Source organism: Artemia franciscana, chromosome 13 (genome assembly GCF_032884065.1).
Source record: "Artemia franciscana chromosome 13, ASM3288406v1, whole genome shotgun sequence".
Lineage (NCBI taxonomy): Eukaryota > Metazoa > Arthropoda > Branchiopoda > Anostraca > Artemiidae > Artemia > Artemia franciscana.
In genome coordinates, this window is record NC_088875.1 from 19,035,123 (window position 1) to 19,061,933 (window position 26,811).

Consider the following 26,811-nt stretch of genomic DNA (forward strand, 5'->3'; position numbering starts at 1 on the left):
AGGTTCTCATGAATTTTTAAGGAAAATAAAATGTTGTCACGGTAGCTTTGTAAAATAATAAAAATAATAATAATAATAATAAAATATCCTGGAAAAAATTAAACGTTAATTTCTTTATATTTTCTCACAGTTTTTTGAAACTCTGATAAGACTAACCTTTTGCTTTAAAATCAAAATCATGTTTACTTGTTGACACAAGATAAAAGTTAGACACGGAGCCAAGTTTCTATCCACACGTGGCACACGAGGCCAGCTCATCCTTCACGTTTCCAGTACTAATCATCAGCAAAGTTTTGCTAAAAGTCACATTTTGGTAATACACAGTTTCTAATCAGGGTTTCTAATCGGGGGAGGACATGCTCCTGGATAAACTTAAAAAACAACAGAATGTCCTAAGAAAAAGATTACTGTGTATGTAGAAAAAATTCTACATAGTAAACGCAGCAATATATCCGTGAAATCATGCATCTATCCTAAAGCAGATTAAATAAAAAAAAACAAGTTTTTTTAACTGAAAGTAAGGAGCGACATTAAAACTTAAAACGAACAGAAATTACTTCGTATATGAAAGAGGCTGCTTCCTCATCAACGCCCCGCTCTTTACGCTAAAGTTTGACTCTGTCTCTCAATACTTCTTTTTAAAACAGTAAAAAACTTTAGCGTAAAGAGCGGGGCGTTGATGAGGAAGCAGCCTCTTTCATATATGAAGTAATTTCTGTTCGTTTTAAGTTTTAATGTCGCTCCTTACTTTCAGTTAAAAAAACTTGTTTTTTTTTATTTAATTTCTGAACGTTTTTGAATCAAAGCATGTTTTGATTTTGGCTCTCCGCAGAGGAATAATTAAAACGAAATTTGTATTTTTTTTTTTGGCTAAATGGCTTTCTCATAATTTTGATCGAATGATTTTGAGAAAAAAAGAGCGGGGGAGGAAGCCTAGTTGCCCTCCGATTTTTTGGTTAATTAAAAAGGCAACTAGAACTTTTAATTTTTTACGAATATTTTTATTAGTAAAAGATTTACGTAACTTATAAATTAGCTTACGTAAAGAACTTTTGTATTCTCATATTTTTATTACATATATGAGGGGGTTCGCCCCCTTGTCAGATCCTCGCTCTTTACACTAAAGCTTAAATTTTGTCCCAATTCATAAAGAATGACCCCAGAATCACAAAAGCCGTAGAATAAATAGTTATAATTACTAAAAATACTTTAACGTAAAGAGCGAGGTATTAGGAGGAGGTGAGCCCCTCAAATGGGTAAAAATTTCTGTTTGTTTTAAGTTTTAATGCTGTTCGTTACTTCCAGCTGAAAGAACTTTTTCATATTTATTTTTTCAATGTGTTTTTAAATAATGCTAGTAAATCCTGCGCTCCCTTCATGGAGATTTTCTTCCCCCATGACAAATTATCGATGGAAAGTTCCCCCAGCATATCCCCCTCTTCTCAACCCCTCCCCCAACCAAAAAAATCCTCCTGAAAACGCATGTACACTTCCCAATAACCATTACTATATGTAAGCATTGGTCAAAGTTTGTAACTTGTTGCCCCTCCCATGGGGACTGTGGGGGAGTAAGTCGTCCCCAAAGACATAGTTATAATGTTTATCGACTACGCTGAATAAAATGGCTATCTCAGAATTTTGATCCGTTGACTTTGGTAAAATAATTAGCGTGGGAGGGGGCCAAGGTGCCCTCCAATTTTTTTGGTCACTTAAAAAGGGCACTAGAACTTTTCATTTCCGTTAGAATGAGCCCTCTTGCAACATTCTAGGACAACTGGGTCGATACGATCACCCCTGGGAAAAAAAAAACAAAAAAACAAATAAACACGCATCCGTGATCTGCCTTCTGGCAAAAAATACAAAATTCCACATTTTTGTAGATAGGAGCTTGAAACATCGACAGTAGGGTTCTCTGATACGCTGAATCTGATGATGTGATTTTCGTTAAGATTCTATGACTTCTAGGGGGCGTTTCCCCCTATTTTCTAAAATAGCGCAAATTTTCTCAGGCTCGTAACTTTTGATGGGTAAGACTAAACTTGATGAAACTTATATATTTAAAATCAGCATTAAAATGCAATTCTTTTGATGTAGGTATTGGTATCAAAATTCCATTTTTTAGAGTTTTGGTTACTATTGAGCCGGGTCGCTCCATACTACACTGTTTGATTGCAGTTAATTACAACGTTAAGTTAATCAAGGCTGGCTTAGAAAAAACCAAAGTTACCATGGTAGCTTTAAAAAAGAATACAATGAATTTACTACCTTATAGGGCGAACCATCAGTATCTTGAATATAAATGTCTCCATTGTTAGCCAGAGTTTGTTCAGCGAGCTGGGCCAGCTTCTTCGAAACACTTTCGAACTTTTCTCGATCAAAGAGTTTCTCCCAGAACTTGTTTGAAACTGTAAAAGTAAACTCATAGAACTTAATTTTTACTGAAGCTTTGGCTTTAGCTTCACTAACATCATTGTTAGTGTTCTCATTAGGTGTTTCAACCTTTTTCGATATATTGCACCCCATTTATGAGATGGTTCGGTCAAACTTCTTCCTTTTAGTACAACTATTCAACTGTATCTATGCACTTGCTCCAAAATATTGTTATCTTAGAGATAACAAGAAGCATGTAATATCTATAGCTAATTAAAAATTCCTTCGCAGTCTATCGCAAACACAAGGGATCTCCATTGACATTTAATGACTCAGTAAAGAATGAATTAAACAAACGACGTTCAAAAGAAGTCTCTTAAGGCCGGAATGAAATAGAAACCCTTTAGAGGCATCTGCTTATGGGCAACACAGACAAAGCGTCACTGACTTTCTCTTAAAATGCTTTTGATATAAAAAAGACTAAGATTGTGATACATAAAAAAACTGACTAGTAAAGTCGGTTACCTCGAAATTATACCTTTTAGTCACATCCTGATTCACCTGGATAGTAGACAGTAGGAAATTCGCTTGTTCCTGTATGTGCCGCGTCCAATTAATATCATCCCTCTCTGTGATTTCATGATTATTAATTTTTAATCATATGTTCGAAAGTAGAAAGCTAACTCTTTACACGATCTGGCCCTTCCAAATTTTGTTACTTGACGACTTGATTAAAAAAAAAGAACAAAAATAAAATGAAAATAAAAAAGGTGAATACGCATCAGAAAAGACAGAATGGCAAAATCACAAACTGAAGTATGGCAGCCTTTGGCAAAAAATGAACAGCAATATAGAATGTCGCCCTTATAATATAGCTAATAGTTAATTCAGTTAACACAAAAAAATCCCTTCCCCTTCCTTGATGATTTAAGAGCTTCTGGTCTAAAAATGCATATTTGGCAACTTTGGATACCTCCCTCTTTAAAGTCCTATAAATTCACAAAATACTCTATTTGTAGTTTCATCCAATTGCTACCCTGTTTGGGATAGCTGATTTAGCTTATTTCGAATTATTTGATAATTGAGTCAAAATGAATCATAAAGTAACCGGATGTACGCAGCCACGGCAGTAAGAATTGTTGCAGTACATTGGTCGGTTTCACTGACAGAAGTGCTGCAGCAGCAATACTTTGATTTTGTTGCTTCATCGTCAGCTAAATATCTTAGTTGCCATAGCCACAAAATTTTAAAAATAGCGTGTCCCAAGCATAATTTCTTCTTCTTCGTCAAAAGAAATGATTAAACATTCCTTAAAGGTGGTTTCAAATACTATAGACATCCAATCAATGTTATTAGTTTTTAATTACACACTGAAAATAAGCTGATGCTTTGTTTCTTCGCCACAAAATATAATACCATCTTTTCTATTATTTCTAAATGCACCTTGTAAAAGTCAAGACTATGTTACTTTATCTTGAAACAGAACAGCTATTAATTGTTTTACAGGTAATTGATGATAATAAAAAAGAAGGCTTGATTTTATGTGGCCATCTTAGTTTGATGGCTGCATAAACACTTTACTAGGTCACTGTGCTGTCTCGTAATCTAAAATGGTTGTGTAGCCACTTGAATGAACACGAATTTTCATACTCTAAAACCTAGGAACTGAATAAAAGTAAACAAACTATAACCGAAATGTATCCACTCATCCCCAAGGATCAATAATCTCTACGATTCTTCCTTTGTGATAGATGAAAATCCCTGAAAAATGAAACTTTGAAGCCCACTTGCACCTGAGTTGGACTTTTCAATGGTCTAAAATTTCTAGATTAGCACCTCCTTGGCTGTAGGGGCTCCCCTACCAGACTTCAAGTAAATTCGGATACTTTAGTGCGGAAAATAGTTGAGGGTCCGAATTAGTAAACGCCTCTGGGAATTCATCCACTCTATTCCTTTGGCCCAAAATTTCTTGCTGCAAAAGTTGAAAATCACCAATAAGTCTCTGATATTCATCATTTTCATTTTCCACTGACTCAGGATACTCCTTGAAGCCGATAAATTTGAAGCCGGTAATTGCGATAAAGAAAAAGGGAGCTCCTGAAGGGACCGTAGAATAATTAAAAATAATTCTACATTTATCATTTAAACAAGGTCAGATATTACTGAGTCTTTTGCTAAAAAGTTAAAGTTGAAAGATGCGAGAAGCTTTAGAGAGACCATGAGCCCACTTTGATCCTCCACTGCTCCAGATTAGAATCTTTGGCACAGCTATTCTTATGCCATTACATAACATTTATTTAACATTTATTTTGGCATAACAGTATACAACATGTTGCCTGAGCTCGTAAAGGTCTGGCCCACAGATCTGTCTCTCAGATATTAGCTGCTCCAACTTATACCAAATTCGACTAACTTGCTACAAAATTTCCAACCTTGAGGATTATAACAAATAGTCCTCCGAATTCCAATATCTAAGCTCAATTTGAAAATTTGCTGCCTCTTATTCTTACTTCATGATTGAACAAAATTCACCCTAACACGGGGAAAATTCTTCTTTTTTTTTCAAACTCAAAATTACTGAAAAATCACGAATTTGCTGATAATAGTTTCCACCTTGGAAATTCCAATCAACTCCCTAAATTTTCCACCTGCTTCAACTAAAATGAAGAAATATTCCAAGATTATTTCTCGCAATGTTATTCTTTATATTCTTTTGAATAACGGAATCTGATGTAACGTATTACAAGTCTTCAAAATTCTCCTTAATCAAGAAGTCCACAAATCAGGGTGAAATTTTGTAAGAAACGGGGCAGGGTTAATGCTTACGCTAAAAATTTTCTAAATCATATTTAAATTGTTTAAATTCATGGTTAAAATCCTAGTCTCTACACGCTATTAATATAGGCTAAGTATATTCCCAAATCCTCCCAAACCGGGGGCATGAGGGTAGGTGCCACTGTTGTTGGAACGGAATAATGTAAGCCACTTGTACGAAGGTAAAAACCACAGCTGAATAAATATAGCAAGCCATCAGTAGTCTTTTCTACTGTCCAAAAAAAAGCTATTGGCTATAATTATAGGCTAACTAGGCTAATGCCTGTAGACTAAGCCTTTAGGGTAATATTGAAGATGGGGTTACTCTCGAAAGCAGGGGCAATGCCTTAGTATAACTCAAAACTAGCTCTGAATATTACCAATGGTGGATCTAGAGCAAAATATTGGAGGGGGGGGGGGCAATGTGACAAAAGTGACAATACTTGACCGAATTGACAAGTTTCTTTTAAAAAAATGAGTGAAAAAACACGCAATGAGGGCGCCGGAAATAATCTTGGGGGCAGGGTTCCCCCGACCCCCTGGACCTGCCAGTGAATACCTCGGCAGGCATTCGAGTCGGAGCAGGAGCGTACATATCGGGCACTACCAGAAAATACCTAAACTAAAACTAGAAGTGAAATTCTTCTTAGTTATCCCAACTGTAATTTTACAGCATTTACCACCATAGCGAGATGATTGGCTGAAAAGTGTCCAATGAATATAAAACATCACACGGCTATTCAACTCAGGCTCTATGTAGTGCTTCCGCTATCGAATCTTAAAATTGAGGAAAAAGTCTTAAAAATTCAGGGAGTTTTCGAGGACTTAAAGTCTTAAAAGTCTTCAACATTAGAGAAATTTTCGGAGAAAAAAACGAAATAGAATTTCGTTGTAAAAATTTGCGAGCCAAAGTTGGTTTTAGCTTCGTTTTCAGGCTCAAGTAGGGCATGGATCCGCGTAGTAAATGAAGCCTTTTACTGAATAGGGTTTAGAGACAAAGCACTGGATTGGAACCCATAGGTGAAAACACTTACTGCTGATATTGCGGAAAAAGCTTACAAATTGTTATGGACTAAATTCAAACTTATGCGTAAAGAACGAGGTGTTGAAAAGGGGGCGAACCCCGTCAAATATGTAGTATTTTTTGTACGTTTTAATTTTGCTCCTTAGGCCTACTTTCAGATGAAAATTTTCTTATATATTTTAGTTCAAATGGTTTTTAAAATGTCAGGAAATCCGGATCCACCTCCACGGATAAATCTCCCCTTTCCCCGGAAAGATTATCTATACAATTCAATTTGGTCAAAAATTTATCCCAGACAATAACCCTTAACATCTCTGGGACTGTGGGAGGTTAAATTAACTTCAAAGGCGAAGTTGTTGGGTCTCTCGACTATGCTGAACAAAATGACCATAGTATCTCAAAGTTTTGACCAAACGATTTTGGGGGAAAATAGCTGCCATCCAATCTTTTTGTTCACTTGAAAAGGGTAGTAGAACTTTTATTTCCCATTCGAATGAATCCTCTCTCGAGATTTTTTTGCACAATTAGTTTGACATGATAATCCCATGGGAAAAAGAAAAACCGACAAATAAACGCGCATCCGGAATATTTCTCCTGGGGAAAAATACATCTTCTGGTAAAGTTTACATTTTTACAGATAGAAGCTTCAACCCTCTACAGTTGCTTTCTCTGATACGCCGAGTCTGATGTTGTTATTTTCGTTAAGATTTTTTGAGATTTTTAGGGAGTGTTTTAACATTTTTTTTAAATTAAGCATATTTTCTCAGGCTCGTAGTATTTGAAGGATACCACTGAAATGAATGAATCCTATATATTTGAAACCAGCATCATAAGCCAATCCTTTTGATATATTATTGTTTCTTAGAGTTTCGGTTACTATTGAGCCGCGTTCCCCCCTACTTATAGGTTGTTACCACCAACTGTTTGATGACTACCATATTTAGATAGAACATTAAATGCTGAACAGAGATAATATCACCAGATATTTGGTTTATTTTCACATAAAATAAAAAAAAAAAATCGCTTCAAAATGTTTAGTTTTTTGTGTGCCGAAACCAAAATAGGAATAAAAGAATTGAAAAACTATAAACAACTAGAAAAATTAGAAAAGTGTGAAAAAATTGGCTTACTATTAAATCTGAAGTCTAGAGATAATCACAGCAGATTCTTATGCAGTTGCATTAGCCTTAACACATGACAGCAGTTTCGCCATTTCTATATTCACAAAAAGTATCGGCACAACTCTGTTTTTCAGAAAACCAGAAAAGGAAAAAAACAGACGAAAAAAAAAAAAAACAGAAATAGAAACAGGCTCGTAAAAAACACACGACCTGTTTCTACTTTCTGTTCTTTTTTTGAGAAACAGAAAACTGCTATTTTCTTATAAAAACAGCTTTTTTAACAGCTATTTTTTTTCATTTATCTTTTTTAATATTTTGCACCCTGCATCTATACTGCGCTAGTTATATGGTGTAATTCCCAAGCTTGCATAAATAAACCACCTTGAAACCATCCAGATTCCACGAATCCATCTTATTTTTAATCAAATACATGCGCATACAATACGACCCCGACTGTACAGGCGATCCTAAAACCTATTAGAGGACACGGGTATTTCGTTCTTGCCAACTCAATCTATTGAACAATAGAGTACGAAATCAAAGGAACAAACTTTTCTTTCAAATACAAAAGCAGAACAGCTTTGGATAAAATGGAAAACAAACTGAGGTTCAAACTTTGAACTTGTCACTTAGACACATTCTTGTTTCGAGTGTTCCATTAGTGGTTCTAGCACATTGGATTGCTTGCACTTTCTATGCTACAACATGAATTTCTTTGGTTTTTGGGGTGGGGACTGTATGCCTCCGGTTAGGGGTTTTCGACCATGGCAACTTCATTGGTGTACTTTTTATTCGGTCTAATGCCGTTTTCGAGAGGTTTCGGTCTATTTTCCGAAAATAAGGGAAATTTGTTTTTGTGCTAAGATTACCATTGAAGTTTAATGGAGGTAATGTAATTAACATTGCTGAATCACTATCAAATAATTTTTTGCATAGAATGATTTTTCTAAAAATACAGAGATAAAGAACTACATAGGTTGCAGTTACTGATGCATCCATGGTTTCCAAAATTCGTTGAATACAAACTCTGATAAACCACTAGAGCCACCTTTCAACTGACTTGTACTATAAAGCCCTTTCCAGTTCTTTGCAAACTTCTCAACCTTACTTATTTTGTTCTAAGTAGTGAGGGTGAAAAGCGTCGAAAAACACCAAAATACTTCCGTCTTTGAGGAAAGCACCAAAATTGACTGAGATGTATTTTTGAGTATGCTCTTTAATAAGGCTCGAGTGCTCAAGCGAAATTTTCCTCGGAACGCCAATATGTCGCTTGAAATCCAAGATGGCGGACGAAAATATGAGTTTATCCAAATGAGAAGGCATGACGGTTTAAATAAGCTATTATGAGGTAATTGATGGCAGAGGTTCTGAATCTGAACTTAAAAATAACCTAAGTTGTACCGTATTGCCATTAGTTGCCTAAATCCAAAATAGCGGACGAAAATACGAGCTTGTCAAAATGAGAAGACATGGCCGTTCAAATAGGCTAGTAAGGGTTAATCGATGGCATAGGTTCGTAATATGAAAGTAAAAATAACCTAATTGGTACCTTAGTTCCGCTAGGTGCCTCAAATTCAAAATGGCGAACGAAAAGTCGAGTCTGTTGCAATGAGAAGACATGACGGCTCAAATAGGCTAGTCTAAGGTAATCGATGGCACTGGTATATGAAAGTAGGAATGGACTAAAGTAATAATATCTGGAATTCCGTCTGTTTTTTTTTAATAATGATAAGAAAAGAAGTATTTTGATGCTAAACTAAATAAAAAAATACATCTAGTTTACATTAAAAACCTGATATTCGCAATAATAATATTAATATAAAAAAACGCTCGCTAGTGCTAAAATCACACATTGTAAACGGCTTAAATTTGCCTCCATGTCGACTGCTTCCGTTCAACCTGTCATCTAGCGGTCAGTTTCATCGTTACTATGTTCAAACAAACAAAAATTAGAAACAATATAGACATTTTTTCAAAACGGTGGAATTCAATTCAGTGAACACTTCTTGTTTTAAAAAAGCTTGTATTTTTCGACCACCATCTTGATTCCGAAGCGCCTAGGAACACTACGGTACAACTTAGGTTAGTTGCATGTTCATATTCGAAACTTCTGCCATCGATTACCTCATACTGGCCTATTTGAGTGGTCATATCTTTTCATTTTAATTTACGAAATTTTCGTCCGATATCTGGGATTTCAAGCAAATCAGCAGTGTTGCGAGGAAAAATTCCGCTTGTGTAATCAAGCTATATTAAAGAGCATGAGAGACATAATTATTTTGGTGCTTTTCGCCTGCAATAAAGATCTAAGGTAACAGTACTGCAAGCTTCTGGCTCTGTTTTGGACAGATTTAAATGTAATGTTGAGCTACAGGTTCTCAATCTCCGGAGGGTGTCTTGTAGTTAGAATAGAGCTTCTTTTTAGCTGAAAAAGCATTAGTTACAAGAGTTACAAAATTAGTTACAAAATAAAAACTATATCTTTAGTGTTGCCTGCAGAGTCAGATGTAGTTTCAGCCCACTCCAAACAAAATGGAACGAATACGCAACTGTGCGCCATTAGTTCCTCCGAAACTGGAAGTTCGATACATAGTTTTTTAGATACTTTTAAATCGATTGGCTATCACAGAATTTTTAATTGATAGCAATTTGGTTCTCCATGGGGAACATCTTAGTAAGATGCCATAAAATGGTGGAAAAAGACATGTTTCCCGTGGCATAATCTTCTGGTCACTTTAATAGGGCTCTAGAACTTCTAGTTTTCATTCAATAAAGCCCTCTCACGATCTTTTCGGACCATCGGCTCGATACGATTATACCTGGGGAAAAACGAAAACAAAACAAAGAAACAAACATCCGTGATCCTTGATCCTGGGAAAAAAATTGCAGAATAAATTTTAGTAGGTAAAAGTGCAAAACCTCCATAGTAAGGTTCTCTTTAAAGCTGAATCTAATGGTGTGATTTTCACTATGATCACTTTCCTTCCCGGGAGTTTTCGCTATTTTTTGAAAACCAAGTATATTTTCTCAGGCTTGTAGCGTTTGATGCGTAGCATTGAACTTAACTTTATATATTTGGAATCGGTACGAACAGCCACTTTTGTTGCTGCATTAATTATTAACCAAATCCCCTTTTTTTTAGTTTTGTTTTATTATTGTACCGAGTCACTCCTTACTTACAGTTCATTACCACGAACTATTTGATTCTAAAAAACATATTCATTATTTATTTTTGAATACGCCTATAGGTAAGTTTTCTAGAATCCATTCTTTTCTCTATTATTTTCTTTGCGTTAATCCCCTATTTGCTGCTCAATTTTACATGTGGGGAGTATTTTCAAAGTGAACTCTCAGGATGAAATTTTTCGTAGGGAATTTTCAAAGGGAGAAACTGTCTGGCAAGAATTTTTCGCGGGAGGGCGAGAGGAATTTTTTACCCGCGAATTTTCGAGAAAAATTTTCTGCGGGGGTACATTTATGGGAATATTTTTCGAAAGGAATACGCCGGACCCCTCCAGACAAAACAATATACTGATAGATACCAACAGATATTTCATCTTTGATGATTTTGTCTTTGAAGATTTCATTTTTGACCTAAACAGAAGAGCCTGAAAAAAATACTGTTTAGAAACGGTCAGCTTTTCAATTAGATTTTGGATAAAAGCGATCGTTCAATCCAGAGAAATAAAATTTATCAAACAAACGGCATCCCTTAGGGAACAGTACAAGTCCACGCAAAAATTCATTCCCCGAGCCGCAATGTAAGCCATCCATCATACATAATTCTACCATAAAGTAATCAGAGGTAAAGAGACATTACACAAGCCCGCTAGAAAGCTTCCCTGGGACCTTTGCGCATTTGCAAGAAGTACTGGAGTTGCAAGGTTTCGATTTTCCATAGAATGAATGGAACCTCAAACATCATGGAATTAGTAGTGTCCTAAAATTCACTAGGACAATTATACCTTTGGGAGTTAAAAAAGAAACATAGTGAGAAATGGATAAAATTAATAGAAATCAAGTCATTGGTTGGATTTTCCGTAAAAAGTGATAAGCGGAAACAAATATATAAACAAGGTAAGCGTACGTTGATCTTACAGTTAGTCCCTTCTTTGGAGGAGTGGTAAAAAAAAGAAATGGATGAAATGAACGAATAAACAGAAGAATAAGACCGTTGATCAAATCATAGTCGTAGCGGCAGCTACAAAGTAAAAGACGAGCCACTGCCCATGGTAACCAAAAATAAAAAAATATATAACTAGGTTGACTTAATAAGGGAAAACTATAATTACAATTAAGCGATTTAACAAATTTAGTAAAATTAAGAGACTAAATTTCATCTAAGTACGCGTAGAATACTGAAACAATGTTCAACGGTCAGACCTGGGTCTTGTTGAATCGGGACCCTATTAAGTTGGTATGTTAGTTCCAAAATTGAAATATTGTACACCTTCCTGCATTAGAAATATTATTTTTAGCAGAAAAAACACCCTTCCAATAATGCTCCCAATATCCATGAGCATCGAACTTTGTAAATATTTCTAAGAGATGTGTCTACTGTTTTGATCCTATTCAGCTTATAAGTATGACAAAGCAGTCAATAATATTAAAAATAAAAAAAGGTCTGATTCTAAAAGTTGTATTTTTAACTATGAAAAAAATTTCAAGATTACATTTTAATTGCCTTAGTTAACGAAACCAATTTATGTTTTTAAGTATCCTAAAAACAAAACAAGTGTGGCTGAGACATTAACTTGAAAACTCTTATATTACCTAGTAAGAGATTAGTTTTTTATTATCCTCGTCCATTCTTATCTTGGAAAGATTTGGTTACTAAAATGACAAAAACTCAATATATGGATTTTAGACAAAATTTCAAAAACACTCAGTTTGAAATTAATGCTTGGAAATGGATGCCAAACTTGTCTTTGCGGCCTACCCATGGTTACAGAGGACGTTTACAGAGAATGGTTACAGAAGGAGTATCTTTTGGACATAGTTCTTCTTGAGCCATGTTCACCGGTACAGGGTCAAATCAAAACTAGTTAGAAATTGGTGTTTGTCTTTTCAACTTACAGTATAATTTTACTATCTCGCGCAACATTGGAGCTGTAAAATGGCCTCAAATTCTTAAATTACCTTTTTGGGTGTTATAAACTGATGTGAAAATAATTTATTTGTGCTTTCCTTTGTCAGACATTTGAATTAAGCTTAAGTTTTTGAACTAGTGTTTGTATAATATTTTTTATACCTACCCTCATTTTGACTTTAAGTACGCACTATTTTATTTTGAAAAATTGTAAATACCCAGGAGCATGCATAAGAAGACGGGAATTTCCTACTTGACTTGTAGAGAATTTCTAGAAGGGCAGTCTTAAGGCTTACACAACTATAGGAATTTACCTCCTTGATAAGAAAATGAAAACTCTGAGAATGGAAACCCTCTTACAATCCCTCAAACCAATGTTTGGGTCCCCAAAGTTTTTGTAAAACAGAGTCATGGCTTTCATTGAATTATAGATAGTAACCAGATAATAAATTCGTGGAATTTTAAAACATGCAAAATCCTTTATGCCAAACCTGGTGAAAAGAATATTGAACATAATTGCCCCCGTTAAAGGTCTCATGAAAGTTTTCAGGGAGGCAGTAGAGATAAAAAAAAGCAGATTCACCGAAAGGTAGCTCTCAGCAGAGACACTGGAGAAACCTATTCAAGCCCCATTTATAATGAACTAATTAGCTCCGATCATTTTATATAAATCAACAAAATCACAAATTTGCAACCTAATAGAATCTGTAATAATATCAAACAGTTCGTGGTAACGAACTGTAGTAAGGAGCGACCCGGCTCAATAGTAAACGAAACTCTAAAAAACAAAATTTCAATGCTAAAAGATATATCAAAAGAATCAGATTTTTATGCTGATTTTGAATATATAAGTTTCATCAAATTTAGTCTTTGTCACCAGAAGTTACGAGCCTGAGAAAATTTGCCTTATTTTAGAAAATAGGGGGTAACACCCCCTAAAAGTCATAGGATCTTAACGAATCGCACCATCGGACCAAATCGCACCATCGGATTCAGCGTATCAGAGAACCCTACTGTAGAAGTTTCAAGCTCCTATCTACAAAAATGTGGAATTCCGTATTTTTTGCCAGAAGATAAATCACGGGTGCGTGTTTATTTGTTTTTTGTTTTTTTGTTTTTTTTTTTCCCAGGGGTCATCGTATCGACCAAGTGGTCCTAGAATGTCGCAAGAGGGCTCATTCTAACGGAAATGAAAACTTCTAGTGCCCTTTTTAAGTGACCAAAAAAATTGGAGGGCACCTAGGCCCCCTCCCACGCTCATTTTTTTACGAAAATCAACGGATCAAAATTTTGAGATAGCCATTTTGTTCCGCATAGTCTAAAACCATAATAACTATGTCTTTGGGGATGACGTACCCCCCACAGTCCCTGGGAGAGGGGCTGCAAGTTACAAACTTTGGCCAATGTTTACATACAGTAATGGTTACTGGGAAGTGTACCGACGTTATCAGGGGGATTTTTTTGGTTTGGGTGTGGGGTTCAGGGGAGGGGGCTATATGGGAGGATCTTTTCTTGGAGGAATATTTCATGGGGGAAGAAAAAATTCAATCAAAAGGGCGCAGGACTTTCTAGCATTACTATAAAAAAACAAACAATGAAAATATAAACATGAAAAAGTTTTTTCAATTGAAAGTAAGGAGAAGCATCAAAACTTAAAACGAACAGAGATTATTACGCAAATGAGGGGTTCTAAAAATACTTTAGCATAAAGAGCGAGGTATTTAGGAGGAGATAAATACTTCACTCTTTATGCTAAAATTTTTTTAAGTAATTTCAACTATTTATTCTACGGCCTTTCTGATTCAGGGGTCATTCTTAAAGAATTGGGACAAAACAAGATTTAGTGTGAAGACCGAGGTATTAACGAGGGGACCAACCCCCTCATATATATAATCAAAAATATAAGAATATAAAAGTTTGTTACGTAAGTTAATTCTTAAGTGGCGTATTTTTTTTACTAATAAAAACGTTCGTTAAAAATTAAAAGATCTAGTTGCCTTTTTAAATAACCGAAAAATTGGAGGACAACTAGGCCTCCTTCCCCACCCCTTATTTCTCAAAATCGTCTGATCAAAACTAAGAGAAAGCCATTTAGCCAAAAAAAGAATTAATATGCAAATTTCATATTAATAACTTATGTACGGAGAGCCAAAATCAGACATGCATTAATTCAAAAACTTTCAGAAATTAAATAAAAAAAACAAGTTTTTTGAAATGAAAGTAAGGAGCTACATTAAAACTTAAAACGAACAGAAATTACTCCTTATATGAAAGGGGTTTTTCCTCCTCGACGCCCCGCTCCTTGCGCTAAAGTTTGATTCTTTCTCGCAATTCTACTTTTTAAAACAATAAAAAACTTTAGCGCAAGGAGCGGGGCGTCGAGGAGGAAAAACCCCTTAAGGAGTAATTTCTGTTCGTTTTAAGTTTTAATGTAGCTCCTTACTTTCATTTCAAAAAACTTGTTTTTTTTTTATTTAATCTTACCTGGGAAGCGACTGGCTTTTGAAAATGCACTGCATAAATTGAAAAGTTGCATTGCCATTCAGTATTGTATTTTTATTCAGTTACCCTTTCACCGTTACTCTGAGAGGGTCTTCATATTTTAGTTTTTGTGTTTGTTTTAATGTTTGGTTTTTTTATACTATCTTTGGATTCTTATCAGTATTTTTTTATTTTAATATTATGCACTTAGGACAGTCAAGCATAGGTCTTGACCGAAACATTTGTAATGTAATATTTTTGGAGAAGAAAAACATGGTGATTGATACGTCTCACTTGCCAAAATTTAAATAAATCACTATAGCAGTTTTTTAAATTAGCATTTATAGGCAAGGGGTTTGAGTGAGCAAAGTTTACTTTAGCGCCTTGACGGTTTTTAGTCAGGTCTCAAAGTACGCCATGATACTATCTGGCATGATTTCAGTATAGGATGCTGCTACTATCGAGCCGTGATCGTGAGGTTTGTAGGAATATTTTCTTGTTACATTCTAATCTAATTTGAATTATCCCTTTTGTTTCTGTATTCTAAAAAAAAAAAATATATGCTTCACGCCTATAGTAATGTCTTTTCGTTTGTAATAATGATTTTCATCACAGGGAACAAATATTTGGAATGCGAGCTTCATTAGACTGACTAAAAAGCTCAGCACACCTTCGATAGTTTCTTTTTCTAGATTTAAAAACGATTACAGAAATTCCCCATTCCTCGTTCAGTGGTTATCACCAAAAGATCGATTTGCCGTTTCGATGAATCCTTTGAAAACCTATATCTTTCCAGCTAATTAAACCGTTCTTTTTCCAGGAGATGGAAATCTACAGGATAAACGTTACTGGGATTAAATCATGTTAGAAGATGCCAGAGCAGAGTAATGACTACCGAATTGTTGTTTTTGGAGCAGGAGGGGTGGGGAAATCGTCACTGGTTTTACGTTTTGTAAAAGGCATATTTAGGGAGTCATATGTCCCTACAGTGGAAGATACATACCGACAGGTAATTTTATCTAAAAGAAGAAGTGTTTTCCGAAGCTTGACAATGGAAACTGGATTTTGGTACTTTAATAATGTTTAACATGATAAATTAGTAACTATGCCTATGATTGTACCCATAATATTAAAGAGATTTATTGCAGGAGTATTTCTGTTTAATTCCATACCTGGGACAATTTTTGAGCACTACTCCCCCTCAAAAATCAATGGTTCGCCCATATTGTCTACATAATTTTAAAAATTTTTCTCCCCGAATGATCCCTCTTAGATAAGTTTTGGCACGAAGCATAGGTTCTGCAGACTCGTGGTGTTTAGGAGCTAATTTGAATTTAAGTTTTACGGTTTATTAATATTGCAAAGACAGCAAAGATAAATTACTTAAGCTACGCGAGCGAAAGGCTTGGGTGAAATTCTAAAGTTTTAAGAGAGGGACAGCTTCGTCTTGCCCTTTGCTGTGCTTAAGATTCCAGTTTTAAGTTCATTATCCTGGCTTAAGCAAGCAGAAATAAGATGGTGTAGCTGGACTTAACTTCTTTCGATTCATCAGAGATAATTTCCCTCAATGATTCATCAAACTTTCCGATGCAGAAGAGAATTTATGCTAGCGAGGCATAACGTAATAATTGGGGTGCATATTTATTACATGAAAAGTGGTATTAAGGTGATTGATTACCTCAAAATTAGAGCGATGGCTGCAACCGAGTAGAAAGTAAACCTCGACCCATAGTAAAAAAGTTCTTTAAAATTCAGTTTGAAAAAACTCTCTAGTGAGAAAACGTTTTTATTTGCTGCTGATTGAAGAATGGTAACTATAATTTTGATTCATCTGAGTAGTAAAAGTTTATTGTGAAATAAATGTATTTGCATTTTTAAAAGAGGGTGAAACCTCTCAAAGATGTCGTTGGGTTGAAGCTAAACGTACCCTGTTGGAATATCCATTGCCGAAAGCTCTTTAAATAACAATTACACCCCCCCTCCTCCTTGGGCAACAGGGAAAATCACTTTTTTTGCATAGAAAGTGCTGGTATGTCTTTTTTTCTTCCCATGGGCAACTATATCGAACAGTCGTCGAGGGATGTCGAGAGAGGGCTCTTTTGAAAGGAAGTTGCCATATCTAGTGCCATATCTAAGAAAAAAATTGATGATGCTACAGTAAGTGGCCTTTTCTGCCACTTTGTGCCACAAAACACCAAATTTTTCAAGACAAAATCCATTCGAAATTTTGAGACGTCTACTTCCTTCAGCATAATTGAAAGATCCTGCAATTATACCTTTGGGGGGGGGGTCAAACCCCTCACAGCCCCAGGGCCTGATTTGAAGATTCGACGCTCCTAAGACCAAGCGTTTTGCCGCTTCGTTATTGCGAGATTTTTGGGGAATTCTCTGAAAATTCGGGGATTGTAGAAGCACTAAACAGTACGCAACTGATGAGCCAAAAGTAATGACAGAGAGAGATAATACCAAACTTTCTGCTGCCATTCTTGGCAGTAGAGAAATCTGAAAGTTTATCAGCAGCCACTGAATTCCTGAGTTGTTTTAAAATCACTATTCTGTGAATAGGCTGCATGGCAGCAAAGTAGACCTGGAACTTTGACAATAGATAACACTGGCCTAGTTTTGTTGAGAAATTACATAAAAAAACTAGTTTTTTTAACTGAAAGTAAGGAGCGACATTAAAACTTAAAACGAACAGAAATTACTCCGTATTTGAAATGGGTTGTCCCTTCCGCAATCCCTCTCTCTTTACGCTAAAGCTTTTAATTGTTTTAAAAAGCAGAATTGTGGCAAAGAGTCAAACTTTAGCGTAAAGAGCGAGGGATTGCGAAAGGGACAAACCGTTTCATATACGGAGTAATTTCTGTTCGTTTTAAGTTTTGATGTCGCTCCTTACTTTCAGTTAAAAAAACTAGTTTTCTTATGTAATTTCTGAACGTTTTTGAATTAATGCATGTTTGATTTCGGCTCTCGAAACATAAATTATTAAAATGAAATTTGCATATTAATTCCTTTTTTGGCTACATGACTTTCTCTTAGTTTTTATCAGACGATTTTGAGAAATAAGGGGTGGGGAAGAAGGCCTAGTTGCCCTGCAATTTTTCGGTTACATAAAAGGGCAACTATAAATTTTAATTTTTAACGAATGTTTTTATTAGTAAAAAATATACGTAACTTAAGAATTAACTTACGTAACAAACCTTTATATTCTTAAATTTTTATTATGTATATGAGGTGGTTTGTACCCTCGTTAATACCTCGCTCTTTACACCAAATCTTAAGCTTTGTCCCAATTCTTTAAGAATGACCCTTGAATCAGAAAGGCCGTAGAATAAATAGTTGAAATTACTAAAAATACTATAGCATAAAGAGCGAGGTATTTATCTCCTCCCAAATACCTCGCTCTTTATGCTAAAGTATTTTTAGAACCCCTCATATGCGTAATAATCTCTGTTCGTTTTAACTTTCAATGCTACTCCTTACTTTCAATTGAAAAAACTTTTCCATGTTTATTTTTTCATTGTTTTTTTATAGTAATTTTAGAAAATCATACGCCCTTTTCATTGAATTTCTGTTCCCCCATGACATATTTCTCCAAGGAAAGATCCTCCCACATAGCCTCCTGCCCTCAACCCCACCCCCAAAACCAAAAACAAAATCCCCTGAAAACGTCTGTACACTTCCCAATAACCATTATTATATGTAAACACTCGTCGAAGTTTGTAATTTGCAGCAGGGACTGTGGGGGAGGGGCTGCAAATTGACTGCAGCCCCTGTGTGGCCATTGACTGCAGCCATTGTGTGGGAATGACTCACATTCCCCAGGGAATGTGAGTCATTCCCAAAGACATAGTGATTATAGTTTTTGACTATGCGGAAGAAAATGGCTATCTCAAAATTTTGATCCGTTGACTTTGGAGAAAAAATTAGCGTGGGAGGGGGCCTTGGTGCCCTCCAATTTTTGGTCACTTAATAAGGACACTAGAACTTTTACTTCCGTTAGAATGAGCCCTCTTGTGACATTCTAGGACCACTAAGTCGATACGATGACCCCTGGGGAAAAGAAAGAAAAAAAAAAAAACAAACACGCACCCGTGATTTGTCTTCTGACAAAAAATACGAAATTCCACATTTTTGTAGATAGGAGCTTGAAATATTTGCTATAGGGTTCTCTGATACGCCGAATGCGATGGTGTGATTTTCGTTAAGATTCTATGACTCTTAGGGGGTGTTTCCCCTATTTTCCAAAATAAAGCAAATTTTCTCAGGCTCGTAACTTGTGATGACAAAGACTAAATTTGATAAAACTTATATATTTAAAATCAGCGTAAAAATGCGATTCTTTTGATGTATATTTTAGCATCAAAATTTCGTTTTTTAGAGTTTTGTTTAGTATTGAGCCGGGACATTCCTTACTACAGTTCGTTACCACGAACTGTTTGAAAATCACTCAGTTGTAATTCATTGTTTCATTGCACCCCCTGGCATTGTGCGCCCCATGGCCCGGGCCTAGTGGGCCTATTGGTAAATCCAGAACTGCTGCCCCAAAAAGAAGGGCTGGAAGTTATGGGATTCGTTCACTGTTTACACATAATGCATGCTATTGAGAAAGGTATGCATGTTTGACCTTTACTCTCCATATAGACAACGCTTATTCAGGCGAGCCTTTCTGAAAATTAAATTAAAAAAATTAGTTTTTTTAACTGAAAGTAAGGAGCAACATTAAAACTTAAAACGAACAGGAATTACTCCGTATATGAAATGGGTTGTCCCCTCCTCAACGCCTCGTTCTTTACGCTAAAGCTTTTAATTGTTTTAAAAAGTAGAATTGTGGCAAACAGTCAAACTTTAGCGTTACGAAGACCCCTGGGGAAAAGAAAAAACAACAACAAAAAACAAACAAATAAACACGCACCCGTGATTTGTCTTCTGGCAAAAAATACGAAATTCCACATTTTTGTAGATACGAGCTTGACATTTTTGCTATAGGGTTCTCTGATACGCCGAATGCGATGGTGTGATTTTCGTTAAGATTCTATGACTTTTAGGGGATGTTTCCCCCTATTTTCCAAAATAAGGCAAATTTTCTCAGGCTCGTAACTTTTGATGACAAAGACTAAATTTAATGAAACGTATATATTTAGAATCAGCATGAAAATTTTACTCTTTTGATGTATCTTTTAACATCAAAATTCCGTTTTTTAGAGTTTCGTTTACCATTGAGCCGGGTCGCTCCTTACTACAGTTCGTTACCACGAACTGTTTGATCTTGAGGGGACTGTTGAACTAAATAAAAACAGGTTATGTGTACGGGCTGTCAAAAAGGGAGAACTTTGGCATGATTGAGTATATTAATTTAGAGCTTCCATGAAATGAAAAGGGACATGATAAATTGACCAAAAAGGTAAAAGTTGTAACTTTTACAACTTTTACAACTGTGAGAGTATCTCAAGAATGGATTTGAGGGTTAAGCTGGATCTTTGATAAAATGCTTAAAGGGGAAGATCAATTGACCAAAAGGCAATATGTGCATACTACTATTAATGCTGCTACTGCTGCTACATTCAATACTACTGCTCCCACTGCTACTTCAACTACTATCTCTATTGCAACTACTTGTAGAGGTAAGAGCATTAAGATAACAAACGAATATAAATATACAGGTTATCAAAAGGATATTTCAGCAATGTCACAGCAACGGCTAATTGTATCAAGTTGAAAATTCCAGGGCTTGTTGAGAATGATGTTCAAATCACCTATTAATTCTACCACTACATTTAACGTAAATAATGACACTAAGGGTGCAAAGGTGAAACTTTTAGGGAACGTTTAAGGGTAGTTTCAATTAAAAAAACCCACATGCATGCAGGTTTTCCAGAGGGCTTATAAGCAGAATCATAGGCAGCGCCACTCTATAATAGCTAGAAATATCATTGAAACTTTTAAAGTTGCTAATTCGATTCAAGATTAAAAGTTCTAGTGCCCTTTTAAGAGTAAAAAGAGATTGGAGGGCAAGCAGCCCTCCCCCCAAGCTCATTCATTTTCCAAACACACCCAATCAAAATTTTAAGACAGCAATTGTATTCAGCATAGCAAAACAGTCCAGCAGCTATGTCTCTAGAGATATTAGGTATGTGAACCCCCAACAAACATGAAAACGGTCCATTATGCTTTAAATTTAAATTTTGCTTTTAAAACTAAATCAAAAGGCAAGTGGATATATCATCAGATGAAAAGGTGCGGTTGACTGGTTCAAATGTTACCACTGGAAGCAGCTCAAACGCCTTCAAAGATGTTTCATTGTAACCAGTGTAGTATTTGGTTCCGGGGGTGGGACAATTGAGGGACTGGAACAAGTGGTGGAGATGTAATTTATTGAAATGTAGTTGATAAACGGCCCATTACACAGATCTCCCTGTTTTGAGTTCAAGACAGAGCAGCATCCCATTGGTGAAGTCCAGCATCTACGACCGTTCCATCACACCCTGGAACAAGAATATGGCTTAAGCTTTCAGACACTTTTGCTGCGATATTGTCGTAGATACCTGCAGCAATGACATGAATTCATCCTGAAGCTGGTGTAACATGACCAACATAATTAGATCCTAGTTCTTTCACCGAGGAATGGTGCTCTTTTACAATTGTTCTTTTATAGTATTTATCATCTTCTTTTTCTGTTGACAGTAATTTGTCATGTTGGCCGTCGAAGTCAAAACCTGCTAAAATTATTGTCAATAGCTGAACTCTTGCTTTTAAGCTCTTGCATGGTTCAATACCTTCCTTTAGAAATTTTGATCTTATCAGTCACTAAATGTGTACCCGATTCAGAGACAAGATCTACGTCGAGCAGAAAACTAGAAAGCTGTGGGAGATGTAGCTTGAAGCGATACCTCAAATCTTTGGTTTATTTAGGCGGTATTTGAAAGATTCCTTCGTATTTGCAAAAATGATGAAGTCGACGGTCCGGGATTGTAGTCATAATCATCGGGTTCTGGTTCCTTATCTTCATCCATTACTTCATTATCGTCTAATAACGTTGATGTTGATGAGTTCTTATCACCATCAGGCTGCGATGAGCAGAACGCAGTGGATAGAGAACAACGAAGGATTTTTTTTCCTTTCAGCATTTTCTTCGTTAGTTAGTAATTTAAGATATTTTTCTTGTTTCAATTCAAGAAGTAGAATTATTGCTAAGACACTGGAAATATTTTTGCATCTTATGTAATCTAGAGATTTTGGACTGGGAACTAAAATGAAAAAAAAAGTGAGTGCAACTGACGTCTCGTTGTTTTTGGTTGGCCACAGGGGTATCAATCGGGGAAGGGGTCATGTATCTCTTTAAATTTTCTGTGCCCCTTTGAGATTTTGAAAATACTTTTTAGAAGAGAATACTTTTAATTCAAAATTCTCTTTTTTGGTATTTTCATTGCAAAGACTAAAAATTTTACAAATATAACCCCTTCCCATCTTTTTCAAAATGCCTTTTGCCCCACCCAAACAATTTCGTGAATTGACACCACTGGTCAGCTGTTCTTTCTTTCCTACAGTGTAACATTATAATCCACTATGACTGATTGCACGTGCAAAAACCGGGATTAGTTGAATTGGATACTCAAATGACATAGAAACATGGTTTATAGCGGATTAGATCTGAGAAAGTTAGGATAAGTTCAATGAGTAGCCCTTATGACGCTGAATCCTAAAGTATGTGATACAAATCGTAACGACGCTCTTGTCTCCATGAGTACATTACAAGAATATCGATCACAAGAATGTGATCTCTAGATTCTTGCAATAGCAGAGAAAAAAACCTTAGGAACTCATTCCAGTGCCAGGAGAACTGAATTCAATGGAACTCCCAAAAAACTTAATTTTTTGACTGTTAATGCATTATATTCAGTTTTCTTACTAAGCTGAAATGATTACGAATCTTTGTTGAATTTATTCGTGTAACTTCCAAATTTAATCTAAATAATAAATTCTAGAGTGACTCTATTTGGCTTTGTTGTAGCTGGCAAAAGTGGGAGACAAAAGAGATGGCCGAGATAGCATCTTGAGGATTGATAGTTTAATTTTCTGTTGTTTTTAAGTGCTTATAAGAATTTAATGACCGCCAAGAGGTGAAACCTCCCTCTTGGTTTGGACACGGTTTAATTTTTTAGTTATATCTATTTGAATACATTGATTAACATCCTCCTTCCTTGCCAATTCCTGGATTTCCTACAGGGTGCCGATAGCAACCCTGACTAGAGAGGTTCAGTATGGTAGGAAAAATCAGTGCCCAACGCAGGGTGTTTTTGATGCATACTGCTAACTTTGGTAAGGATACTCCCTTATCTTAAGAAACAGTATCCTCTGCAGAAAATGCTTGCCTGCTTTAAGCAGAGTTCTGAATCAGTAGTTTCCAGATACTAGCATGAAATTCTTGATATTTGGCATTTTTGACTACAAGTTGGTCTTTTTTGATTTTTGAAGATTAAACTCCAACTAACACTGTTTTGATTTTAAATGGAAGGGCTGTGACTCCTAAAATTCTAGGTGCTTGGACTCAGGTTACTGCTGTTGCTACTACTAAAAACTCATAAAATTAACTAATCAGCGCGAGATCAACACACCTGCCTGTGCTTCTTCTCTCCTATCCCAAAATCTGTTCAGAACTTAAACCTTTATTTTCATTCGTGAATTTCTCATTTTCTTAGAACTCTCTCTCTTATGAATGTCCGATTTCAGTTGGCCTCAGATGGATTGCCAATAATGGCATTTTTGATAATAATAATTAGAAAATTTAAAAAATAAATTCTTAATTAATTAACCATCTGAAAAACTGCTAATAAATGAAAATTTCGTTAAAATTTGGCCTGAATATTTTGTGGAAGATAGGGTGAGGGGATCTATCCAAGATTTTGCACCGGTCGCAAGAGAAGCCAGAACCGCCACTAAAAATGACATAACCGCCTTAGTGCTTCTTTCATAATAATCCTAGAAATCAACTAAACCACATTTTTTGAGCAGCCATTACTATTGCTTTTAGAATTCGCATACTTCTATTGTTTCAGACCTATTTAATCTGCAAAAAAAGAAAAACAAATACCATGCATCTCGGCTTTTCTACTTTTTATCACCTCAATGAGTCAATTTATTCACTTTTACAACCTCATCAATCCGCCATTAACAGGTGCTACCGAGGTAACTGTAGTAAGCCCAGTTGGTCAACCTTCTCGTTACCTTACATTCCCTCTTTGTCCTAGTTTAGGCTACTTGTTCATCTTAACTTTAGTCTTCACACCATTTCTCAAACCCTCTCAAAAGCTACAATTTGTATCTAAAACAATAGAATCACCAGTAAAACCTAAATTTAAGAGTATATTATCTTCCCATAGGATAACTAGTTCTTCCATAGCCGTTGCATTGCTTCGCAGGACAAAGTCCATCAAAATATTTTATGTAAACAGGGATAAAACAAAACCCTGCTTAATTATTAATCTTACTTCCTGTCTTAACCAAAGCAATATTAATCTCGTGTATAGCACTAGTCATTTTAACCTATTTACTTGGCAGACTCTTCAAGGACAGGGCCGTCACAGAAGGTTTTTATTAGCCATATCACAAGTCTGTTCAAAAATGTACAACACTCAGGACTAACAAAGTCTTATAATTCAGACAGTTCAATCCCGACCTAGAGTGTAGGGGTCCGTCCCCGTCAAAACATTTTTTTATGTAAATGAAGACCTTCATGCTAAGCAATTCGCTTCCTAGCGAATGAAAGCTACTTCTTTCTATTATTAGGGTTATATCAGTTCTATTTTTCTTTGTCCAGAGTAAACATTGTTTTTGTCCCCAGCGTCAGCCAAACGATGTTGTATTTCATAGCAGCACCTACATAAAAGCAGAGGCCTCTTAGATAAACTTAGATCGAAACATAGTATATCTTATTGAAATTAGAACCCTACCAGGATTCATTACCCCAGAAAAAAAGAGTGCCCTTAAAAGCTTTTTTGGGAGAGGGAAAGACAGTTTTGAAATGACAAAATATCTTATTAGGTCACAATCTTGAAATTTATGAGGCGGAAGTACACTGTTCCTGGAATACCTAGATACCCTCTGAAATATCTAATTCACTTATTAGTACAATTATCGTGTTATTGTTTAGTTTAAATCATATGGTGGGAAATCAGCAATATCAATTGAACTAAGAAATTCTTGCGTAAATTCAGTTACACCTTCCTGTTTATTCATCACAGACACTAAAATAATACATTTCTACATTCCATTGTAGTTTCGATTTATCTTCTAACTGCAGATTTTGCTGTGCAACCTTTTCGTTTCCAATTCACAACGAGAGCACAACGAGAAGTGATTCTCGTTGTGCTTCATTTTCATTCATCTCTAACAAAGATATTTTGCCATGGCTTTTGCTTTAGCTTATTGGATTAATTCATCGTCTTGTAAGATTTTTAATGACGATATAGATACCAGAAAAACCTGTTTTCCAGATTTGCCCAGTAATTATATTTTTGCTTTAATTACGCTGCTATATAATTCAGTAAATTATGCATTAGCATAATTGTCGTGTTAATCTTTAGTTGTAAGTCATAGGGTGGCAAATTCACAATTTTAAATTAAACTAAAAAATTATGCCGTAAATTCAATTCTTCTTGCCTGGTAGAATTCACAGACGCTGAAAGCGTCCGTCATTCCATTGTAATTTTGATTTGTCTTCTAACCGCAGAATTCGTTGAGCAGCATTTTTACTTTGCAATTCATGTATTTCTTGTTATCACTTGTTCCATGCCTTTTGCTTTGTTTGTTTGGAGTCATTCGTTATTTTGTATAATTTTGCATGCGTCATAGATACCAAAAACGATGCGACCACCCCTGGGAAGAAATAACGGAATTTATTGTTGAAATGCATAGAATATTTAAGCCATTTTTTTTTGGGGGGGGGAGCAGAAATGTATTCCAAACAAATATGAACTGCCACTGATGGAGTTGTTCGTTAGTATCTGCCGACGGTAGCTCATATTTGTTTGGATTTGTATAAATCGCGGACATTGGCAAATAACTTAGTGACAAAATTGAGTCGGTCCAAAAGTGTTCGCTCAGGATCATTTACAAATAAGGCAAAAGTCCATACTCCTTCCTCCTGCACCCATTACCACCTTAAAAGAAAGGAGGGAAAAAATTTGCCTGCTTTTCGCTAAATCAGTCATTTCCAATCCCCGTACTGAGGACTTACTCCTTGGTTTTCACAATCCCATTAGACTCCGACTCCCCCGGTCAGCCTCCTTAGCAACCCCAACTTACGCTCCGATCCATGCTTTTACAGAGAGCTTTCGTAAAAGTTTTATCCCCTTTATTCTGGAACACCTTAATAATAATTTGTGATCATGTACTTGCCAAATTCCCCTTTTCCTCTATTGCCGTTTTTATTTTTGATTTATTGTAATGTTTTTGTAATTTAATTGTCAAGTTTACTGATTTACCCTTTATCTTCGACGATTTTGCCTTTTAATTTCTTAGGTCTGCCTCCTTAGCAATCCCAACTTACTCTCCGATCCATGCTGTTATAGAGAGGTTTCGTAAAAGTTTTATCCCCTTTATTCTGGAACAGCTTAATAATAATTTGTGATCAAGTACTTGCCAAATTCCCCTTTTCCTCTATTGCCGTTTTTATTTTTGATTTATTGTAATGTTTTTGTAATTTAATTGTCAAGTTTACTGATTTACCCTTTATCCTCGATGATTTTGCCTTTTAATTTCTTTTTAATTTCAAATGTTTGACTTAATGTACTGGTTTGAATTTTTTTTTCTTAACTCTTACTGACATATAAAGCGAATTCGGCTCTATAGAGCTTGTGATAGTCTTTTGAAAATAAATATTATCTTATCCTAACTCACTTTATTGTGAGAGG

At 35.6% G+C, this 26,811-nt stretch overlaps 2 protein-coding genes across 5 annotated transcripts in view; one reads left to right on the plus strand and one right to left on the minus strand.

The window, feature by feature from the left end:
* The window catches only part of LOC136034604 (uncharacterized), a 130,378-nt gene extending 127,799 nt beyond the window's left edge, over window positions 1-2,579 (minus strand). For 2 of the 4 annotated variants that reach the window (XM_065715879.1, XM_065715878.1), the window contains exon 1: window positions 2,266-2,578. In XM_065715879.1, coding sequence (XP_065571951.1) covers window positions 2,266-2,523 — 258 coding nt within the window. In that variant the 5' untranslated portion in view covers window positions 2,524-2,578. Of the gene's footprint in view, window positions 1-2,265 lie in introns of all 4 variants that reach the window. The other 2 variants (XM_065715881.1, XM_065715880.1) reach the window with 1 other exon arrangement.
* Window positions 2,580-11,188: 8,609 nt separating this feature from the next.
* LOC136034613 (GTP-binding protein Di-Ras2-like) overlaps window positions 11,189-26,811 on the plus strand; it is a 48,565-nt gene continuing 32,942 nt past the window's right edge. The window contains exons 1-2 of the mRNA XM_065715899.1: window positions 11,189-11,406; window positions 15,720-15,908. Coding sequence (XP_065571971.1) covers window positions 15,771-15,908 — 138 coding nt within the window. The 5' untranslated portion in view covers window positions 11,189-11,406; window positions 15,720-15,770. The remainder of the gene's footprint in view (window positions 11,407-15,719; window positions 15,909-26,811) is intronic.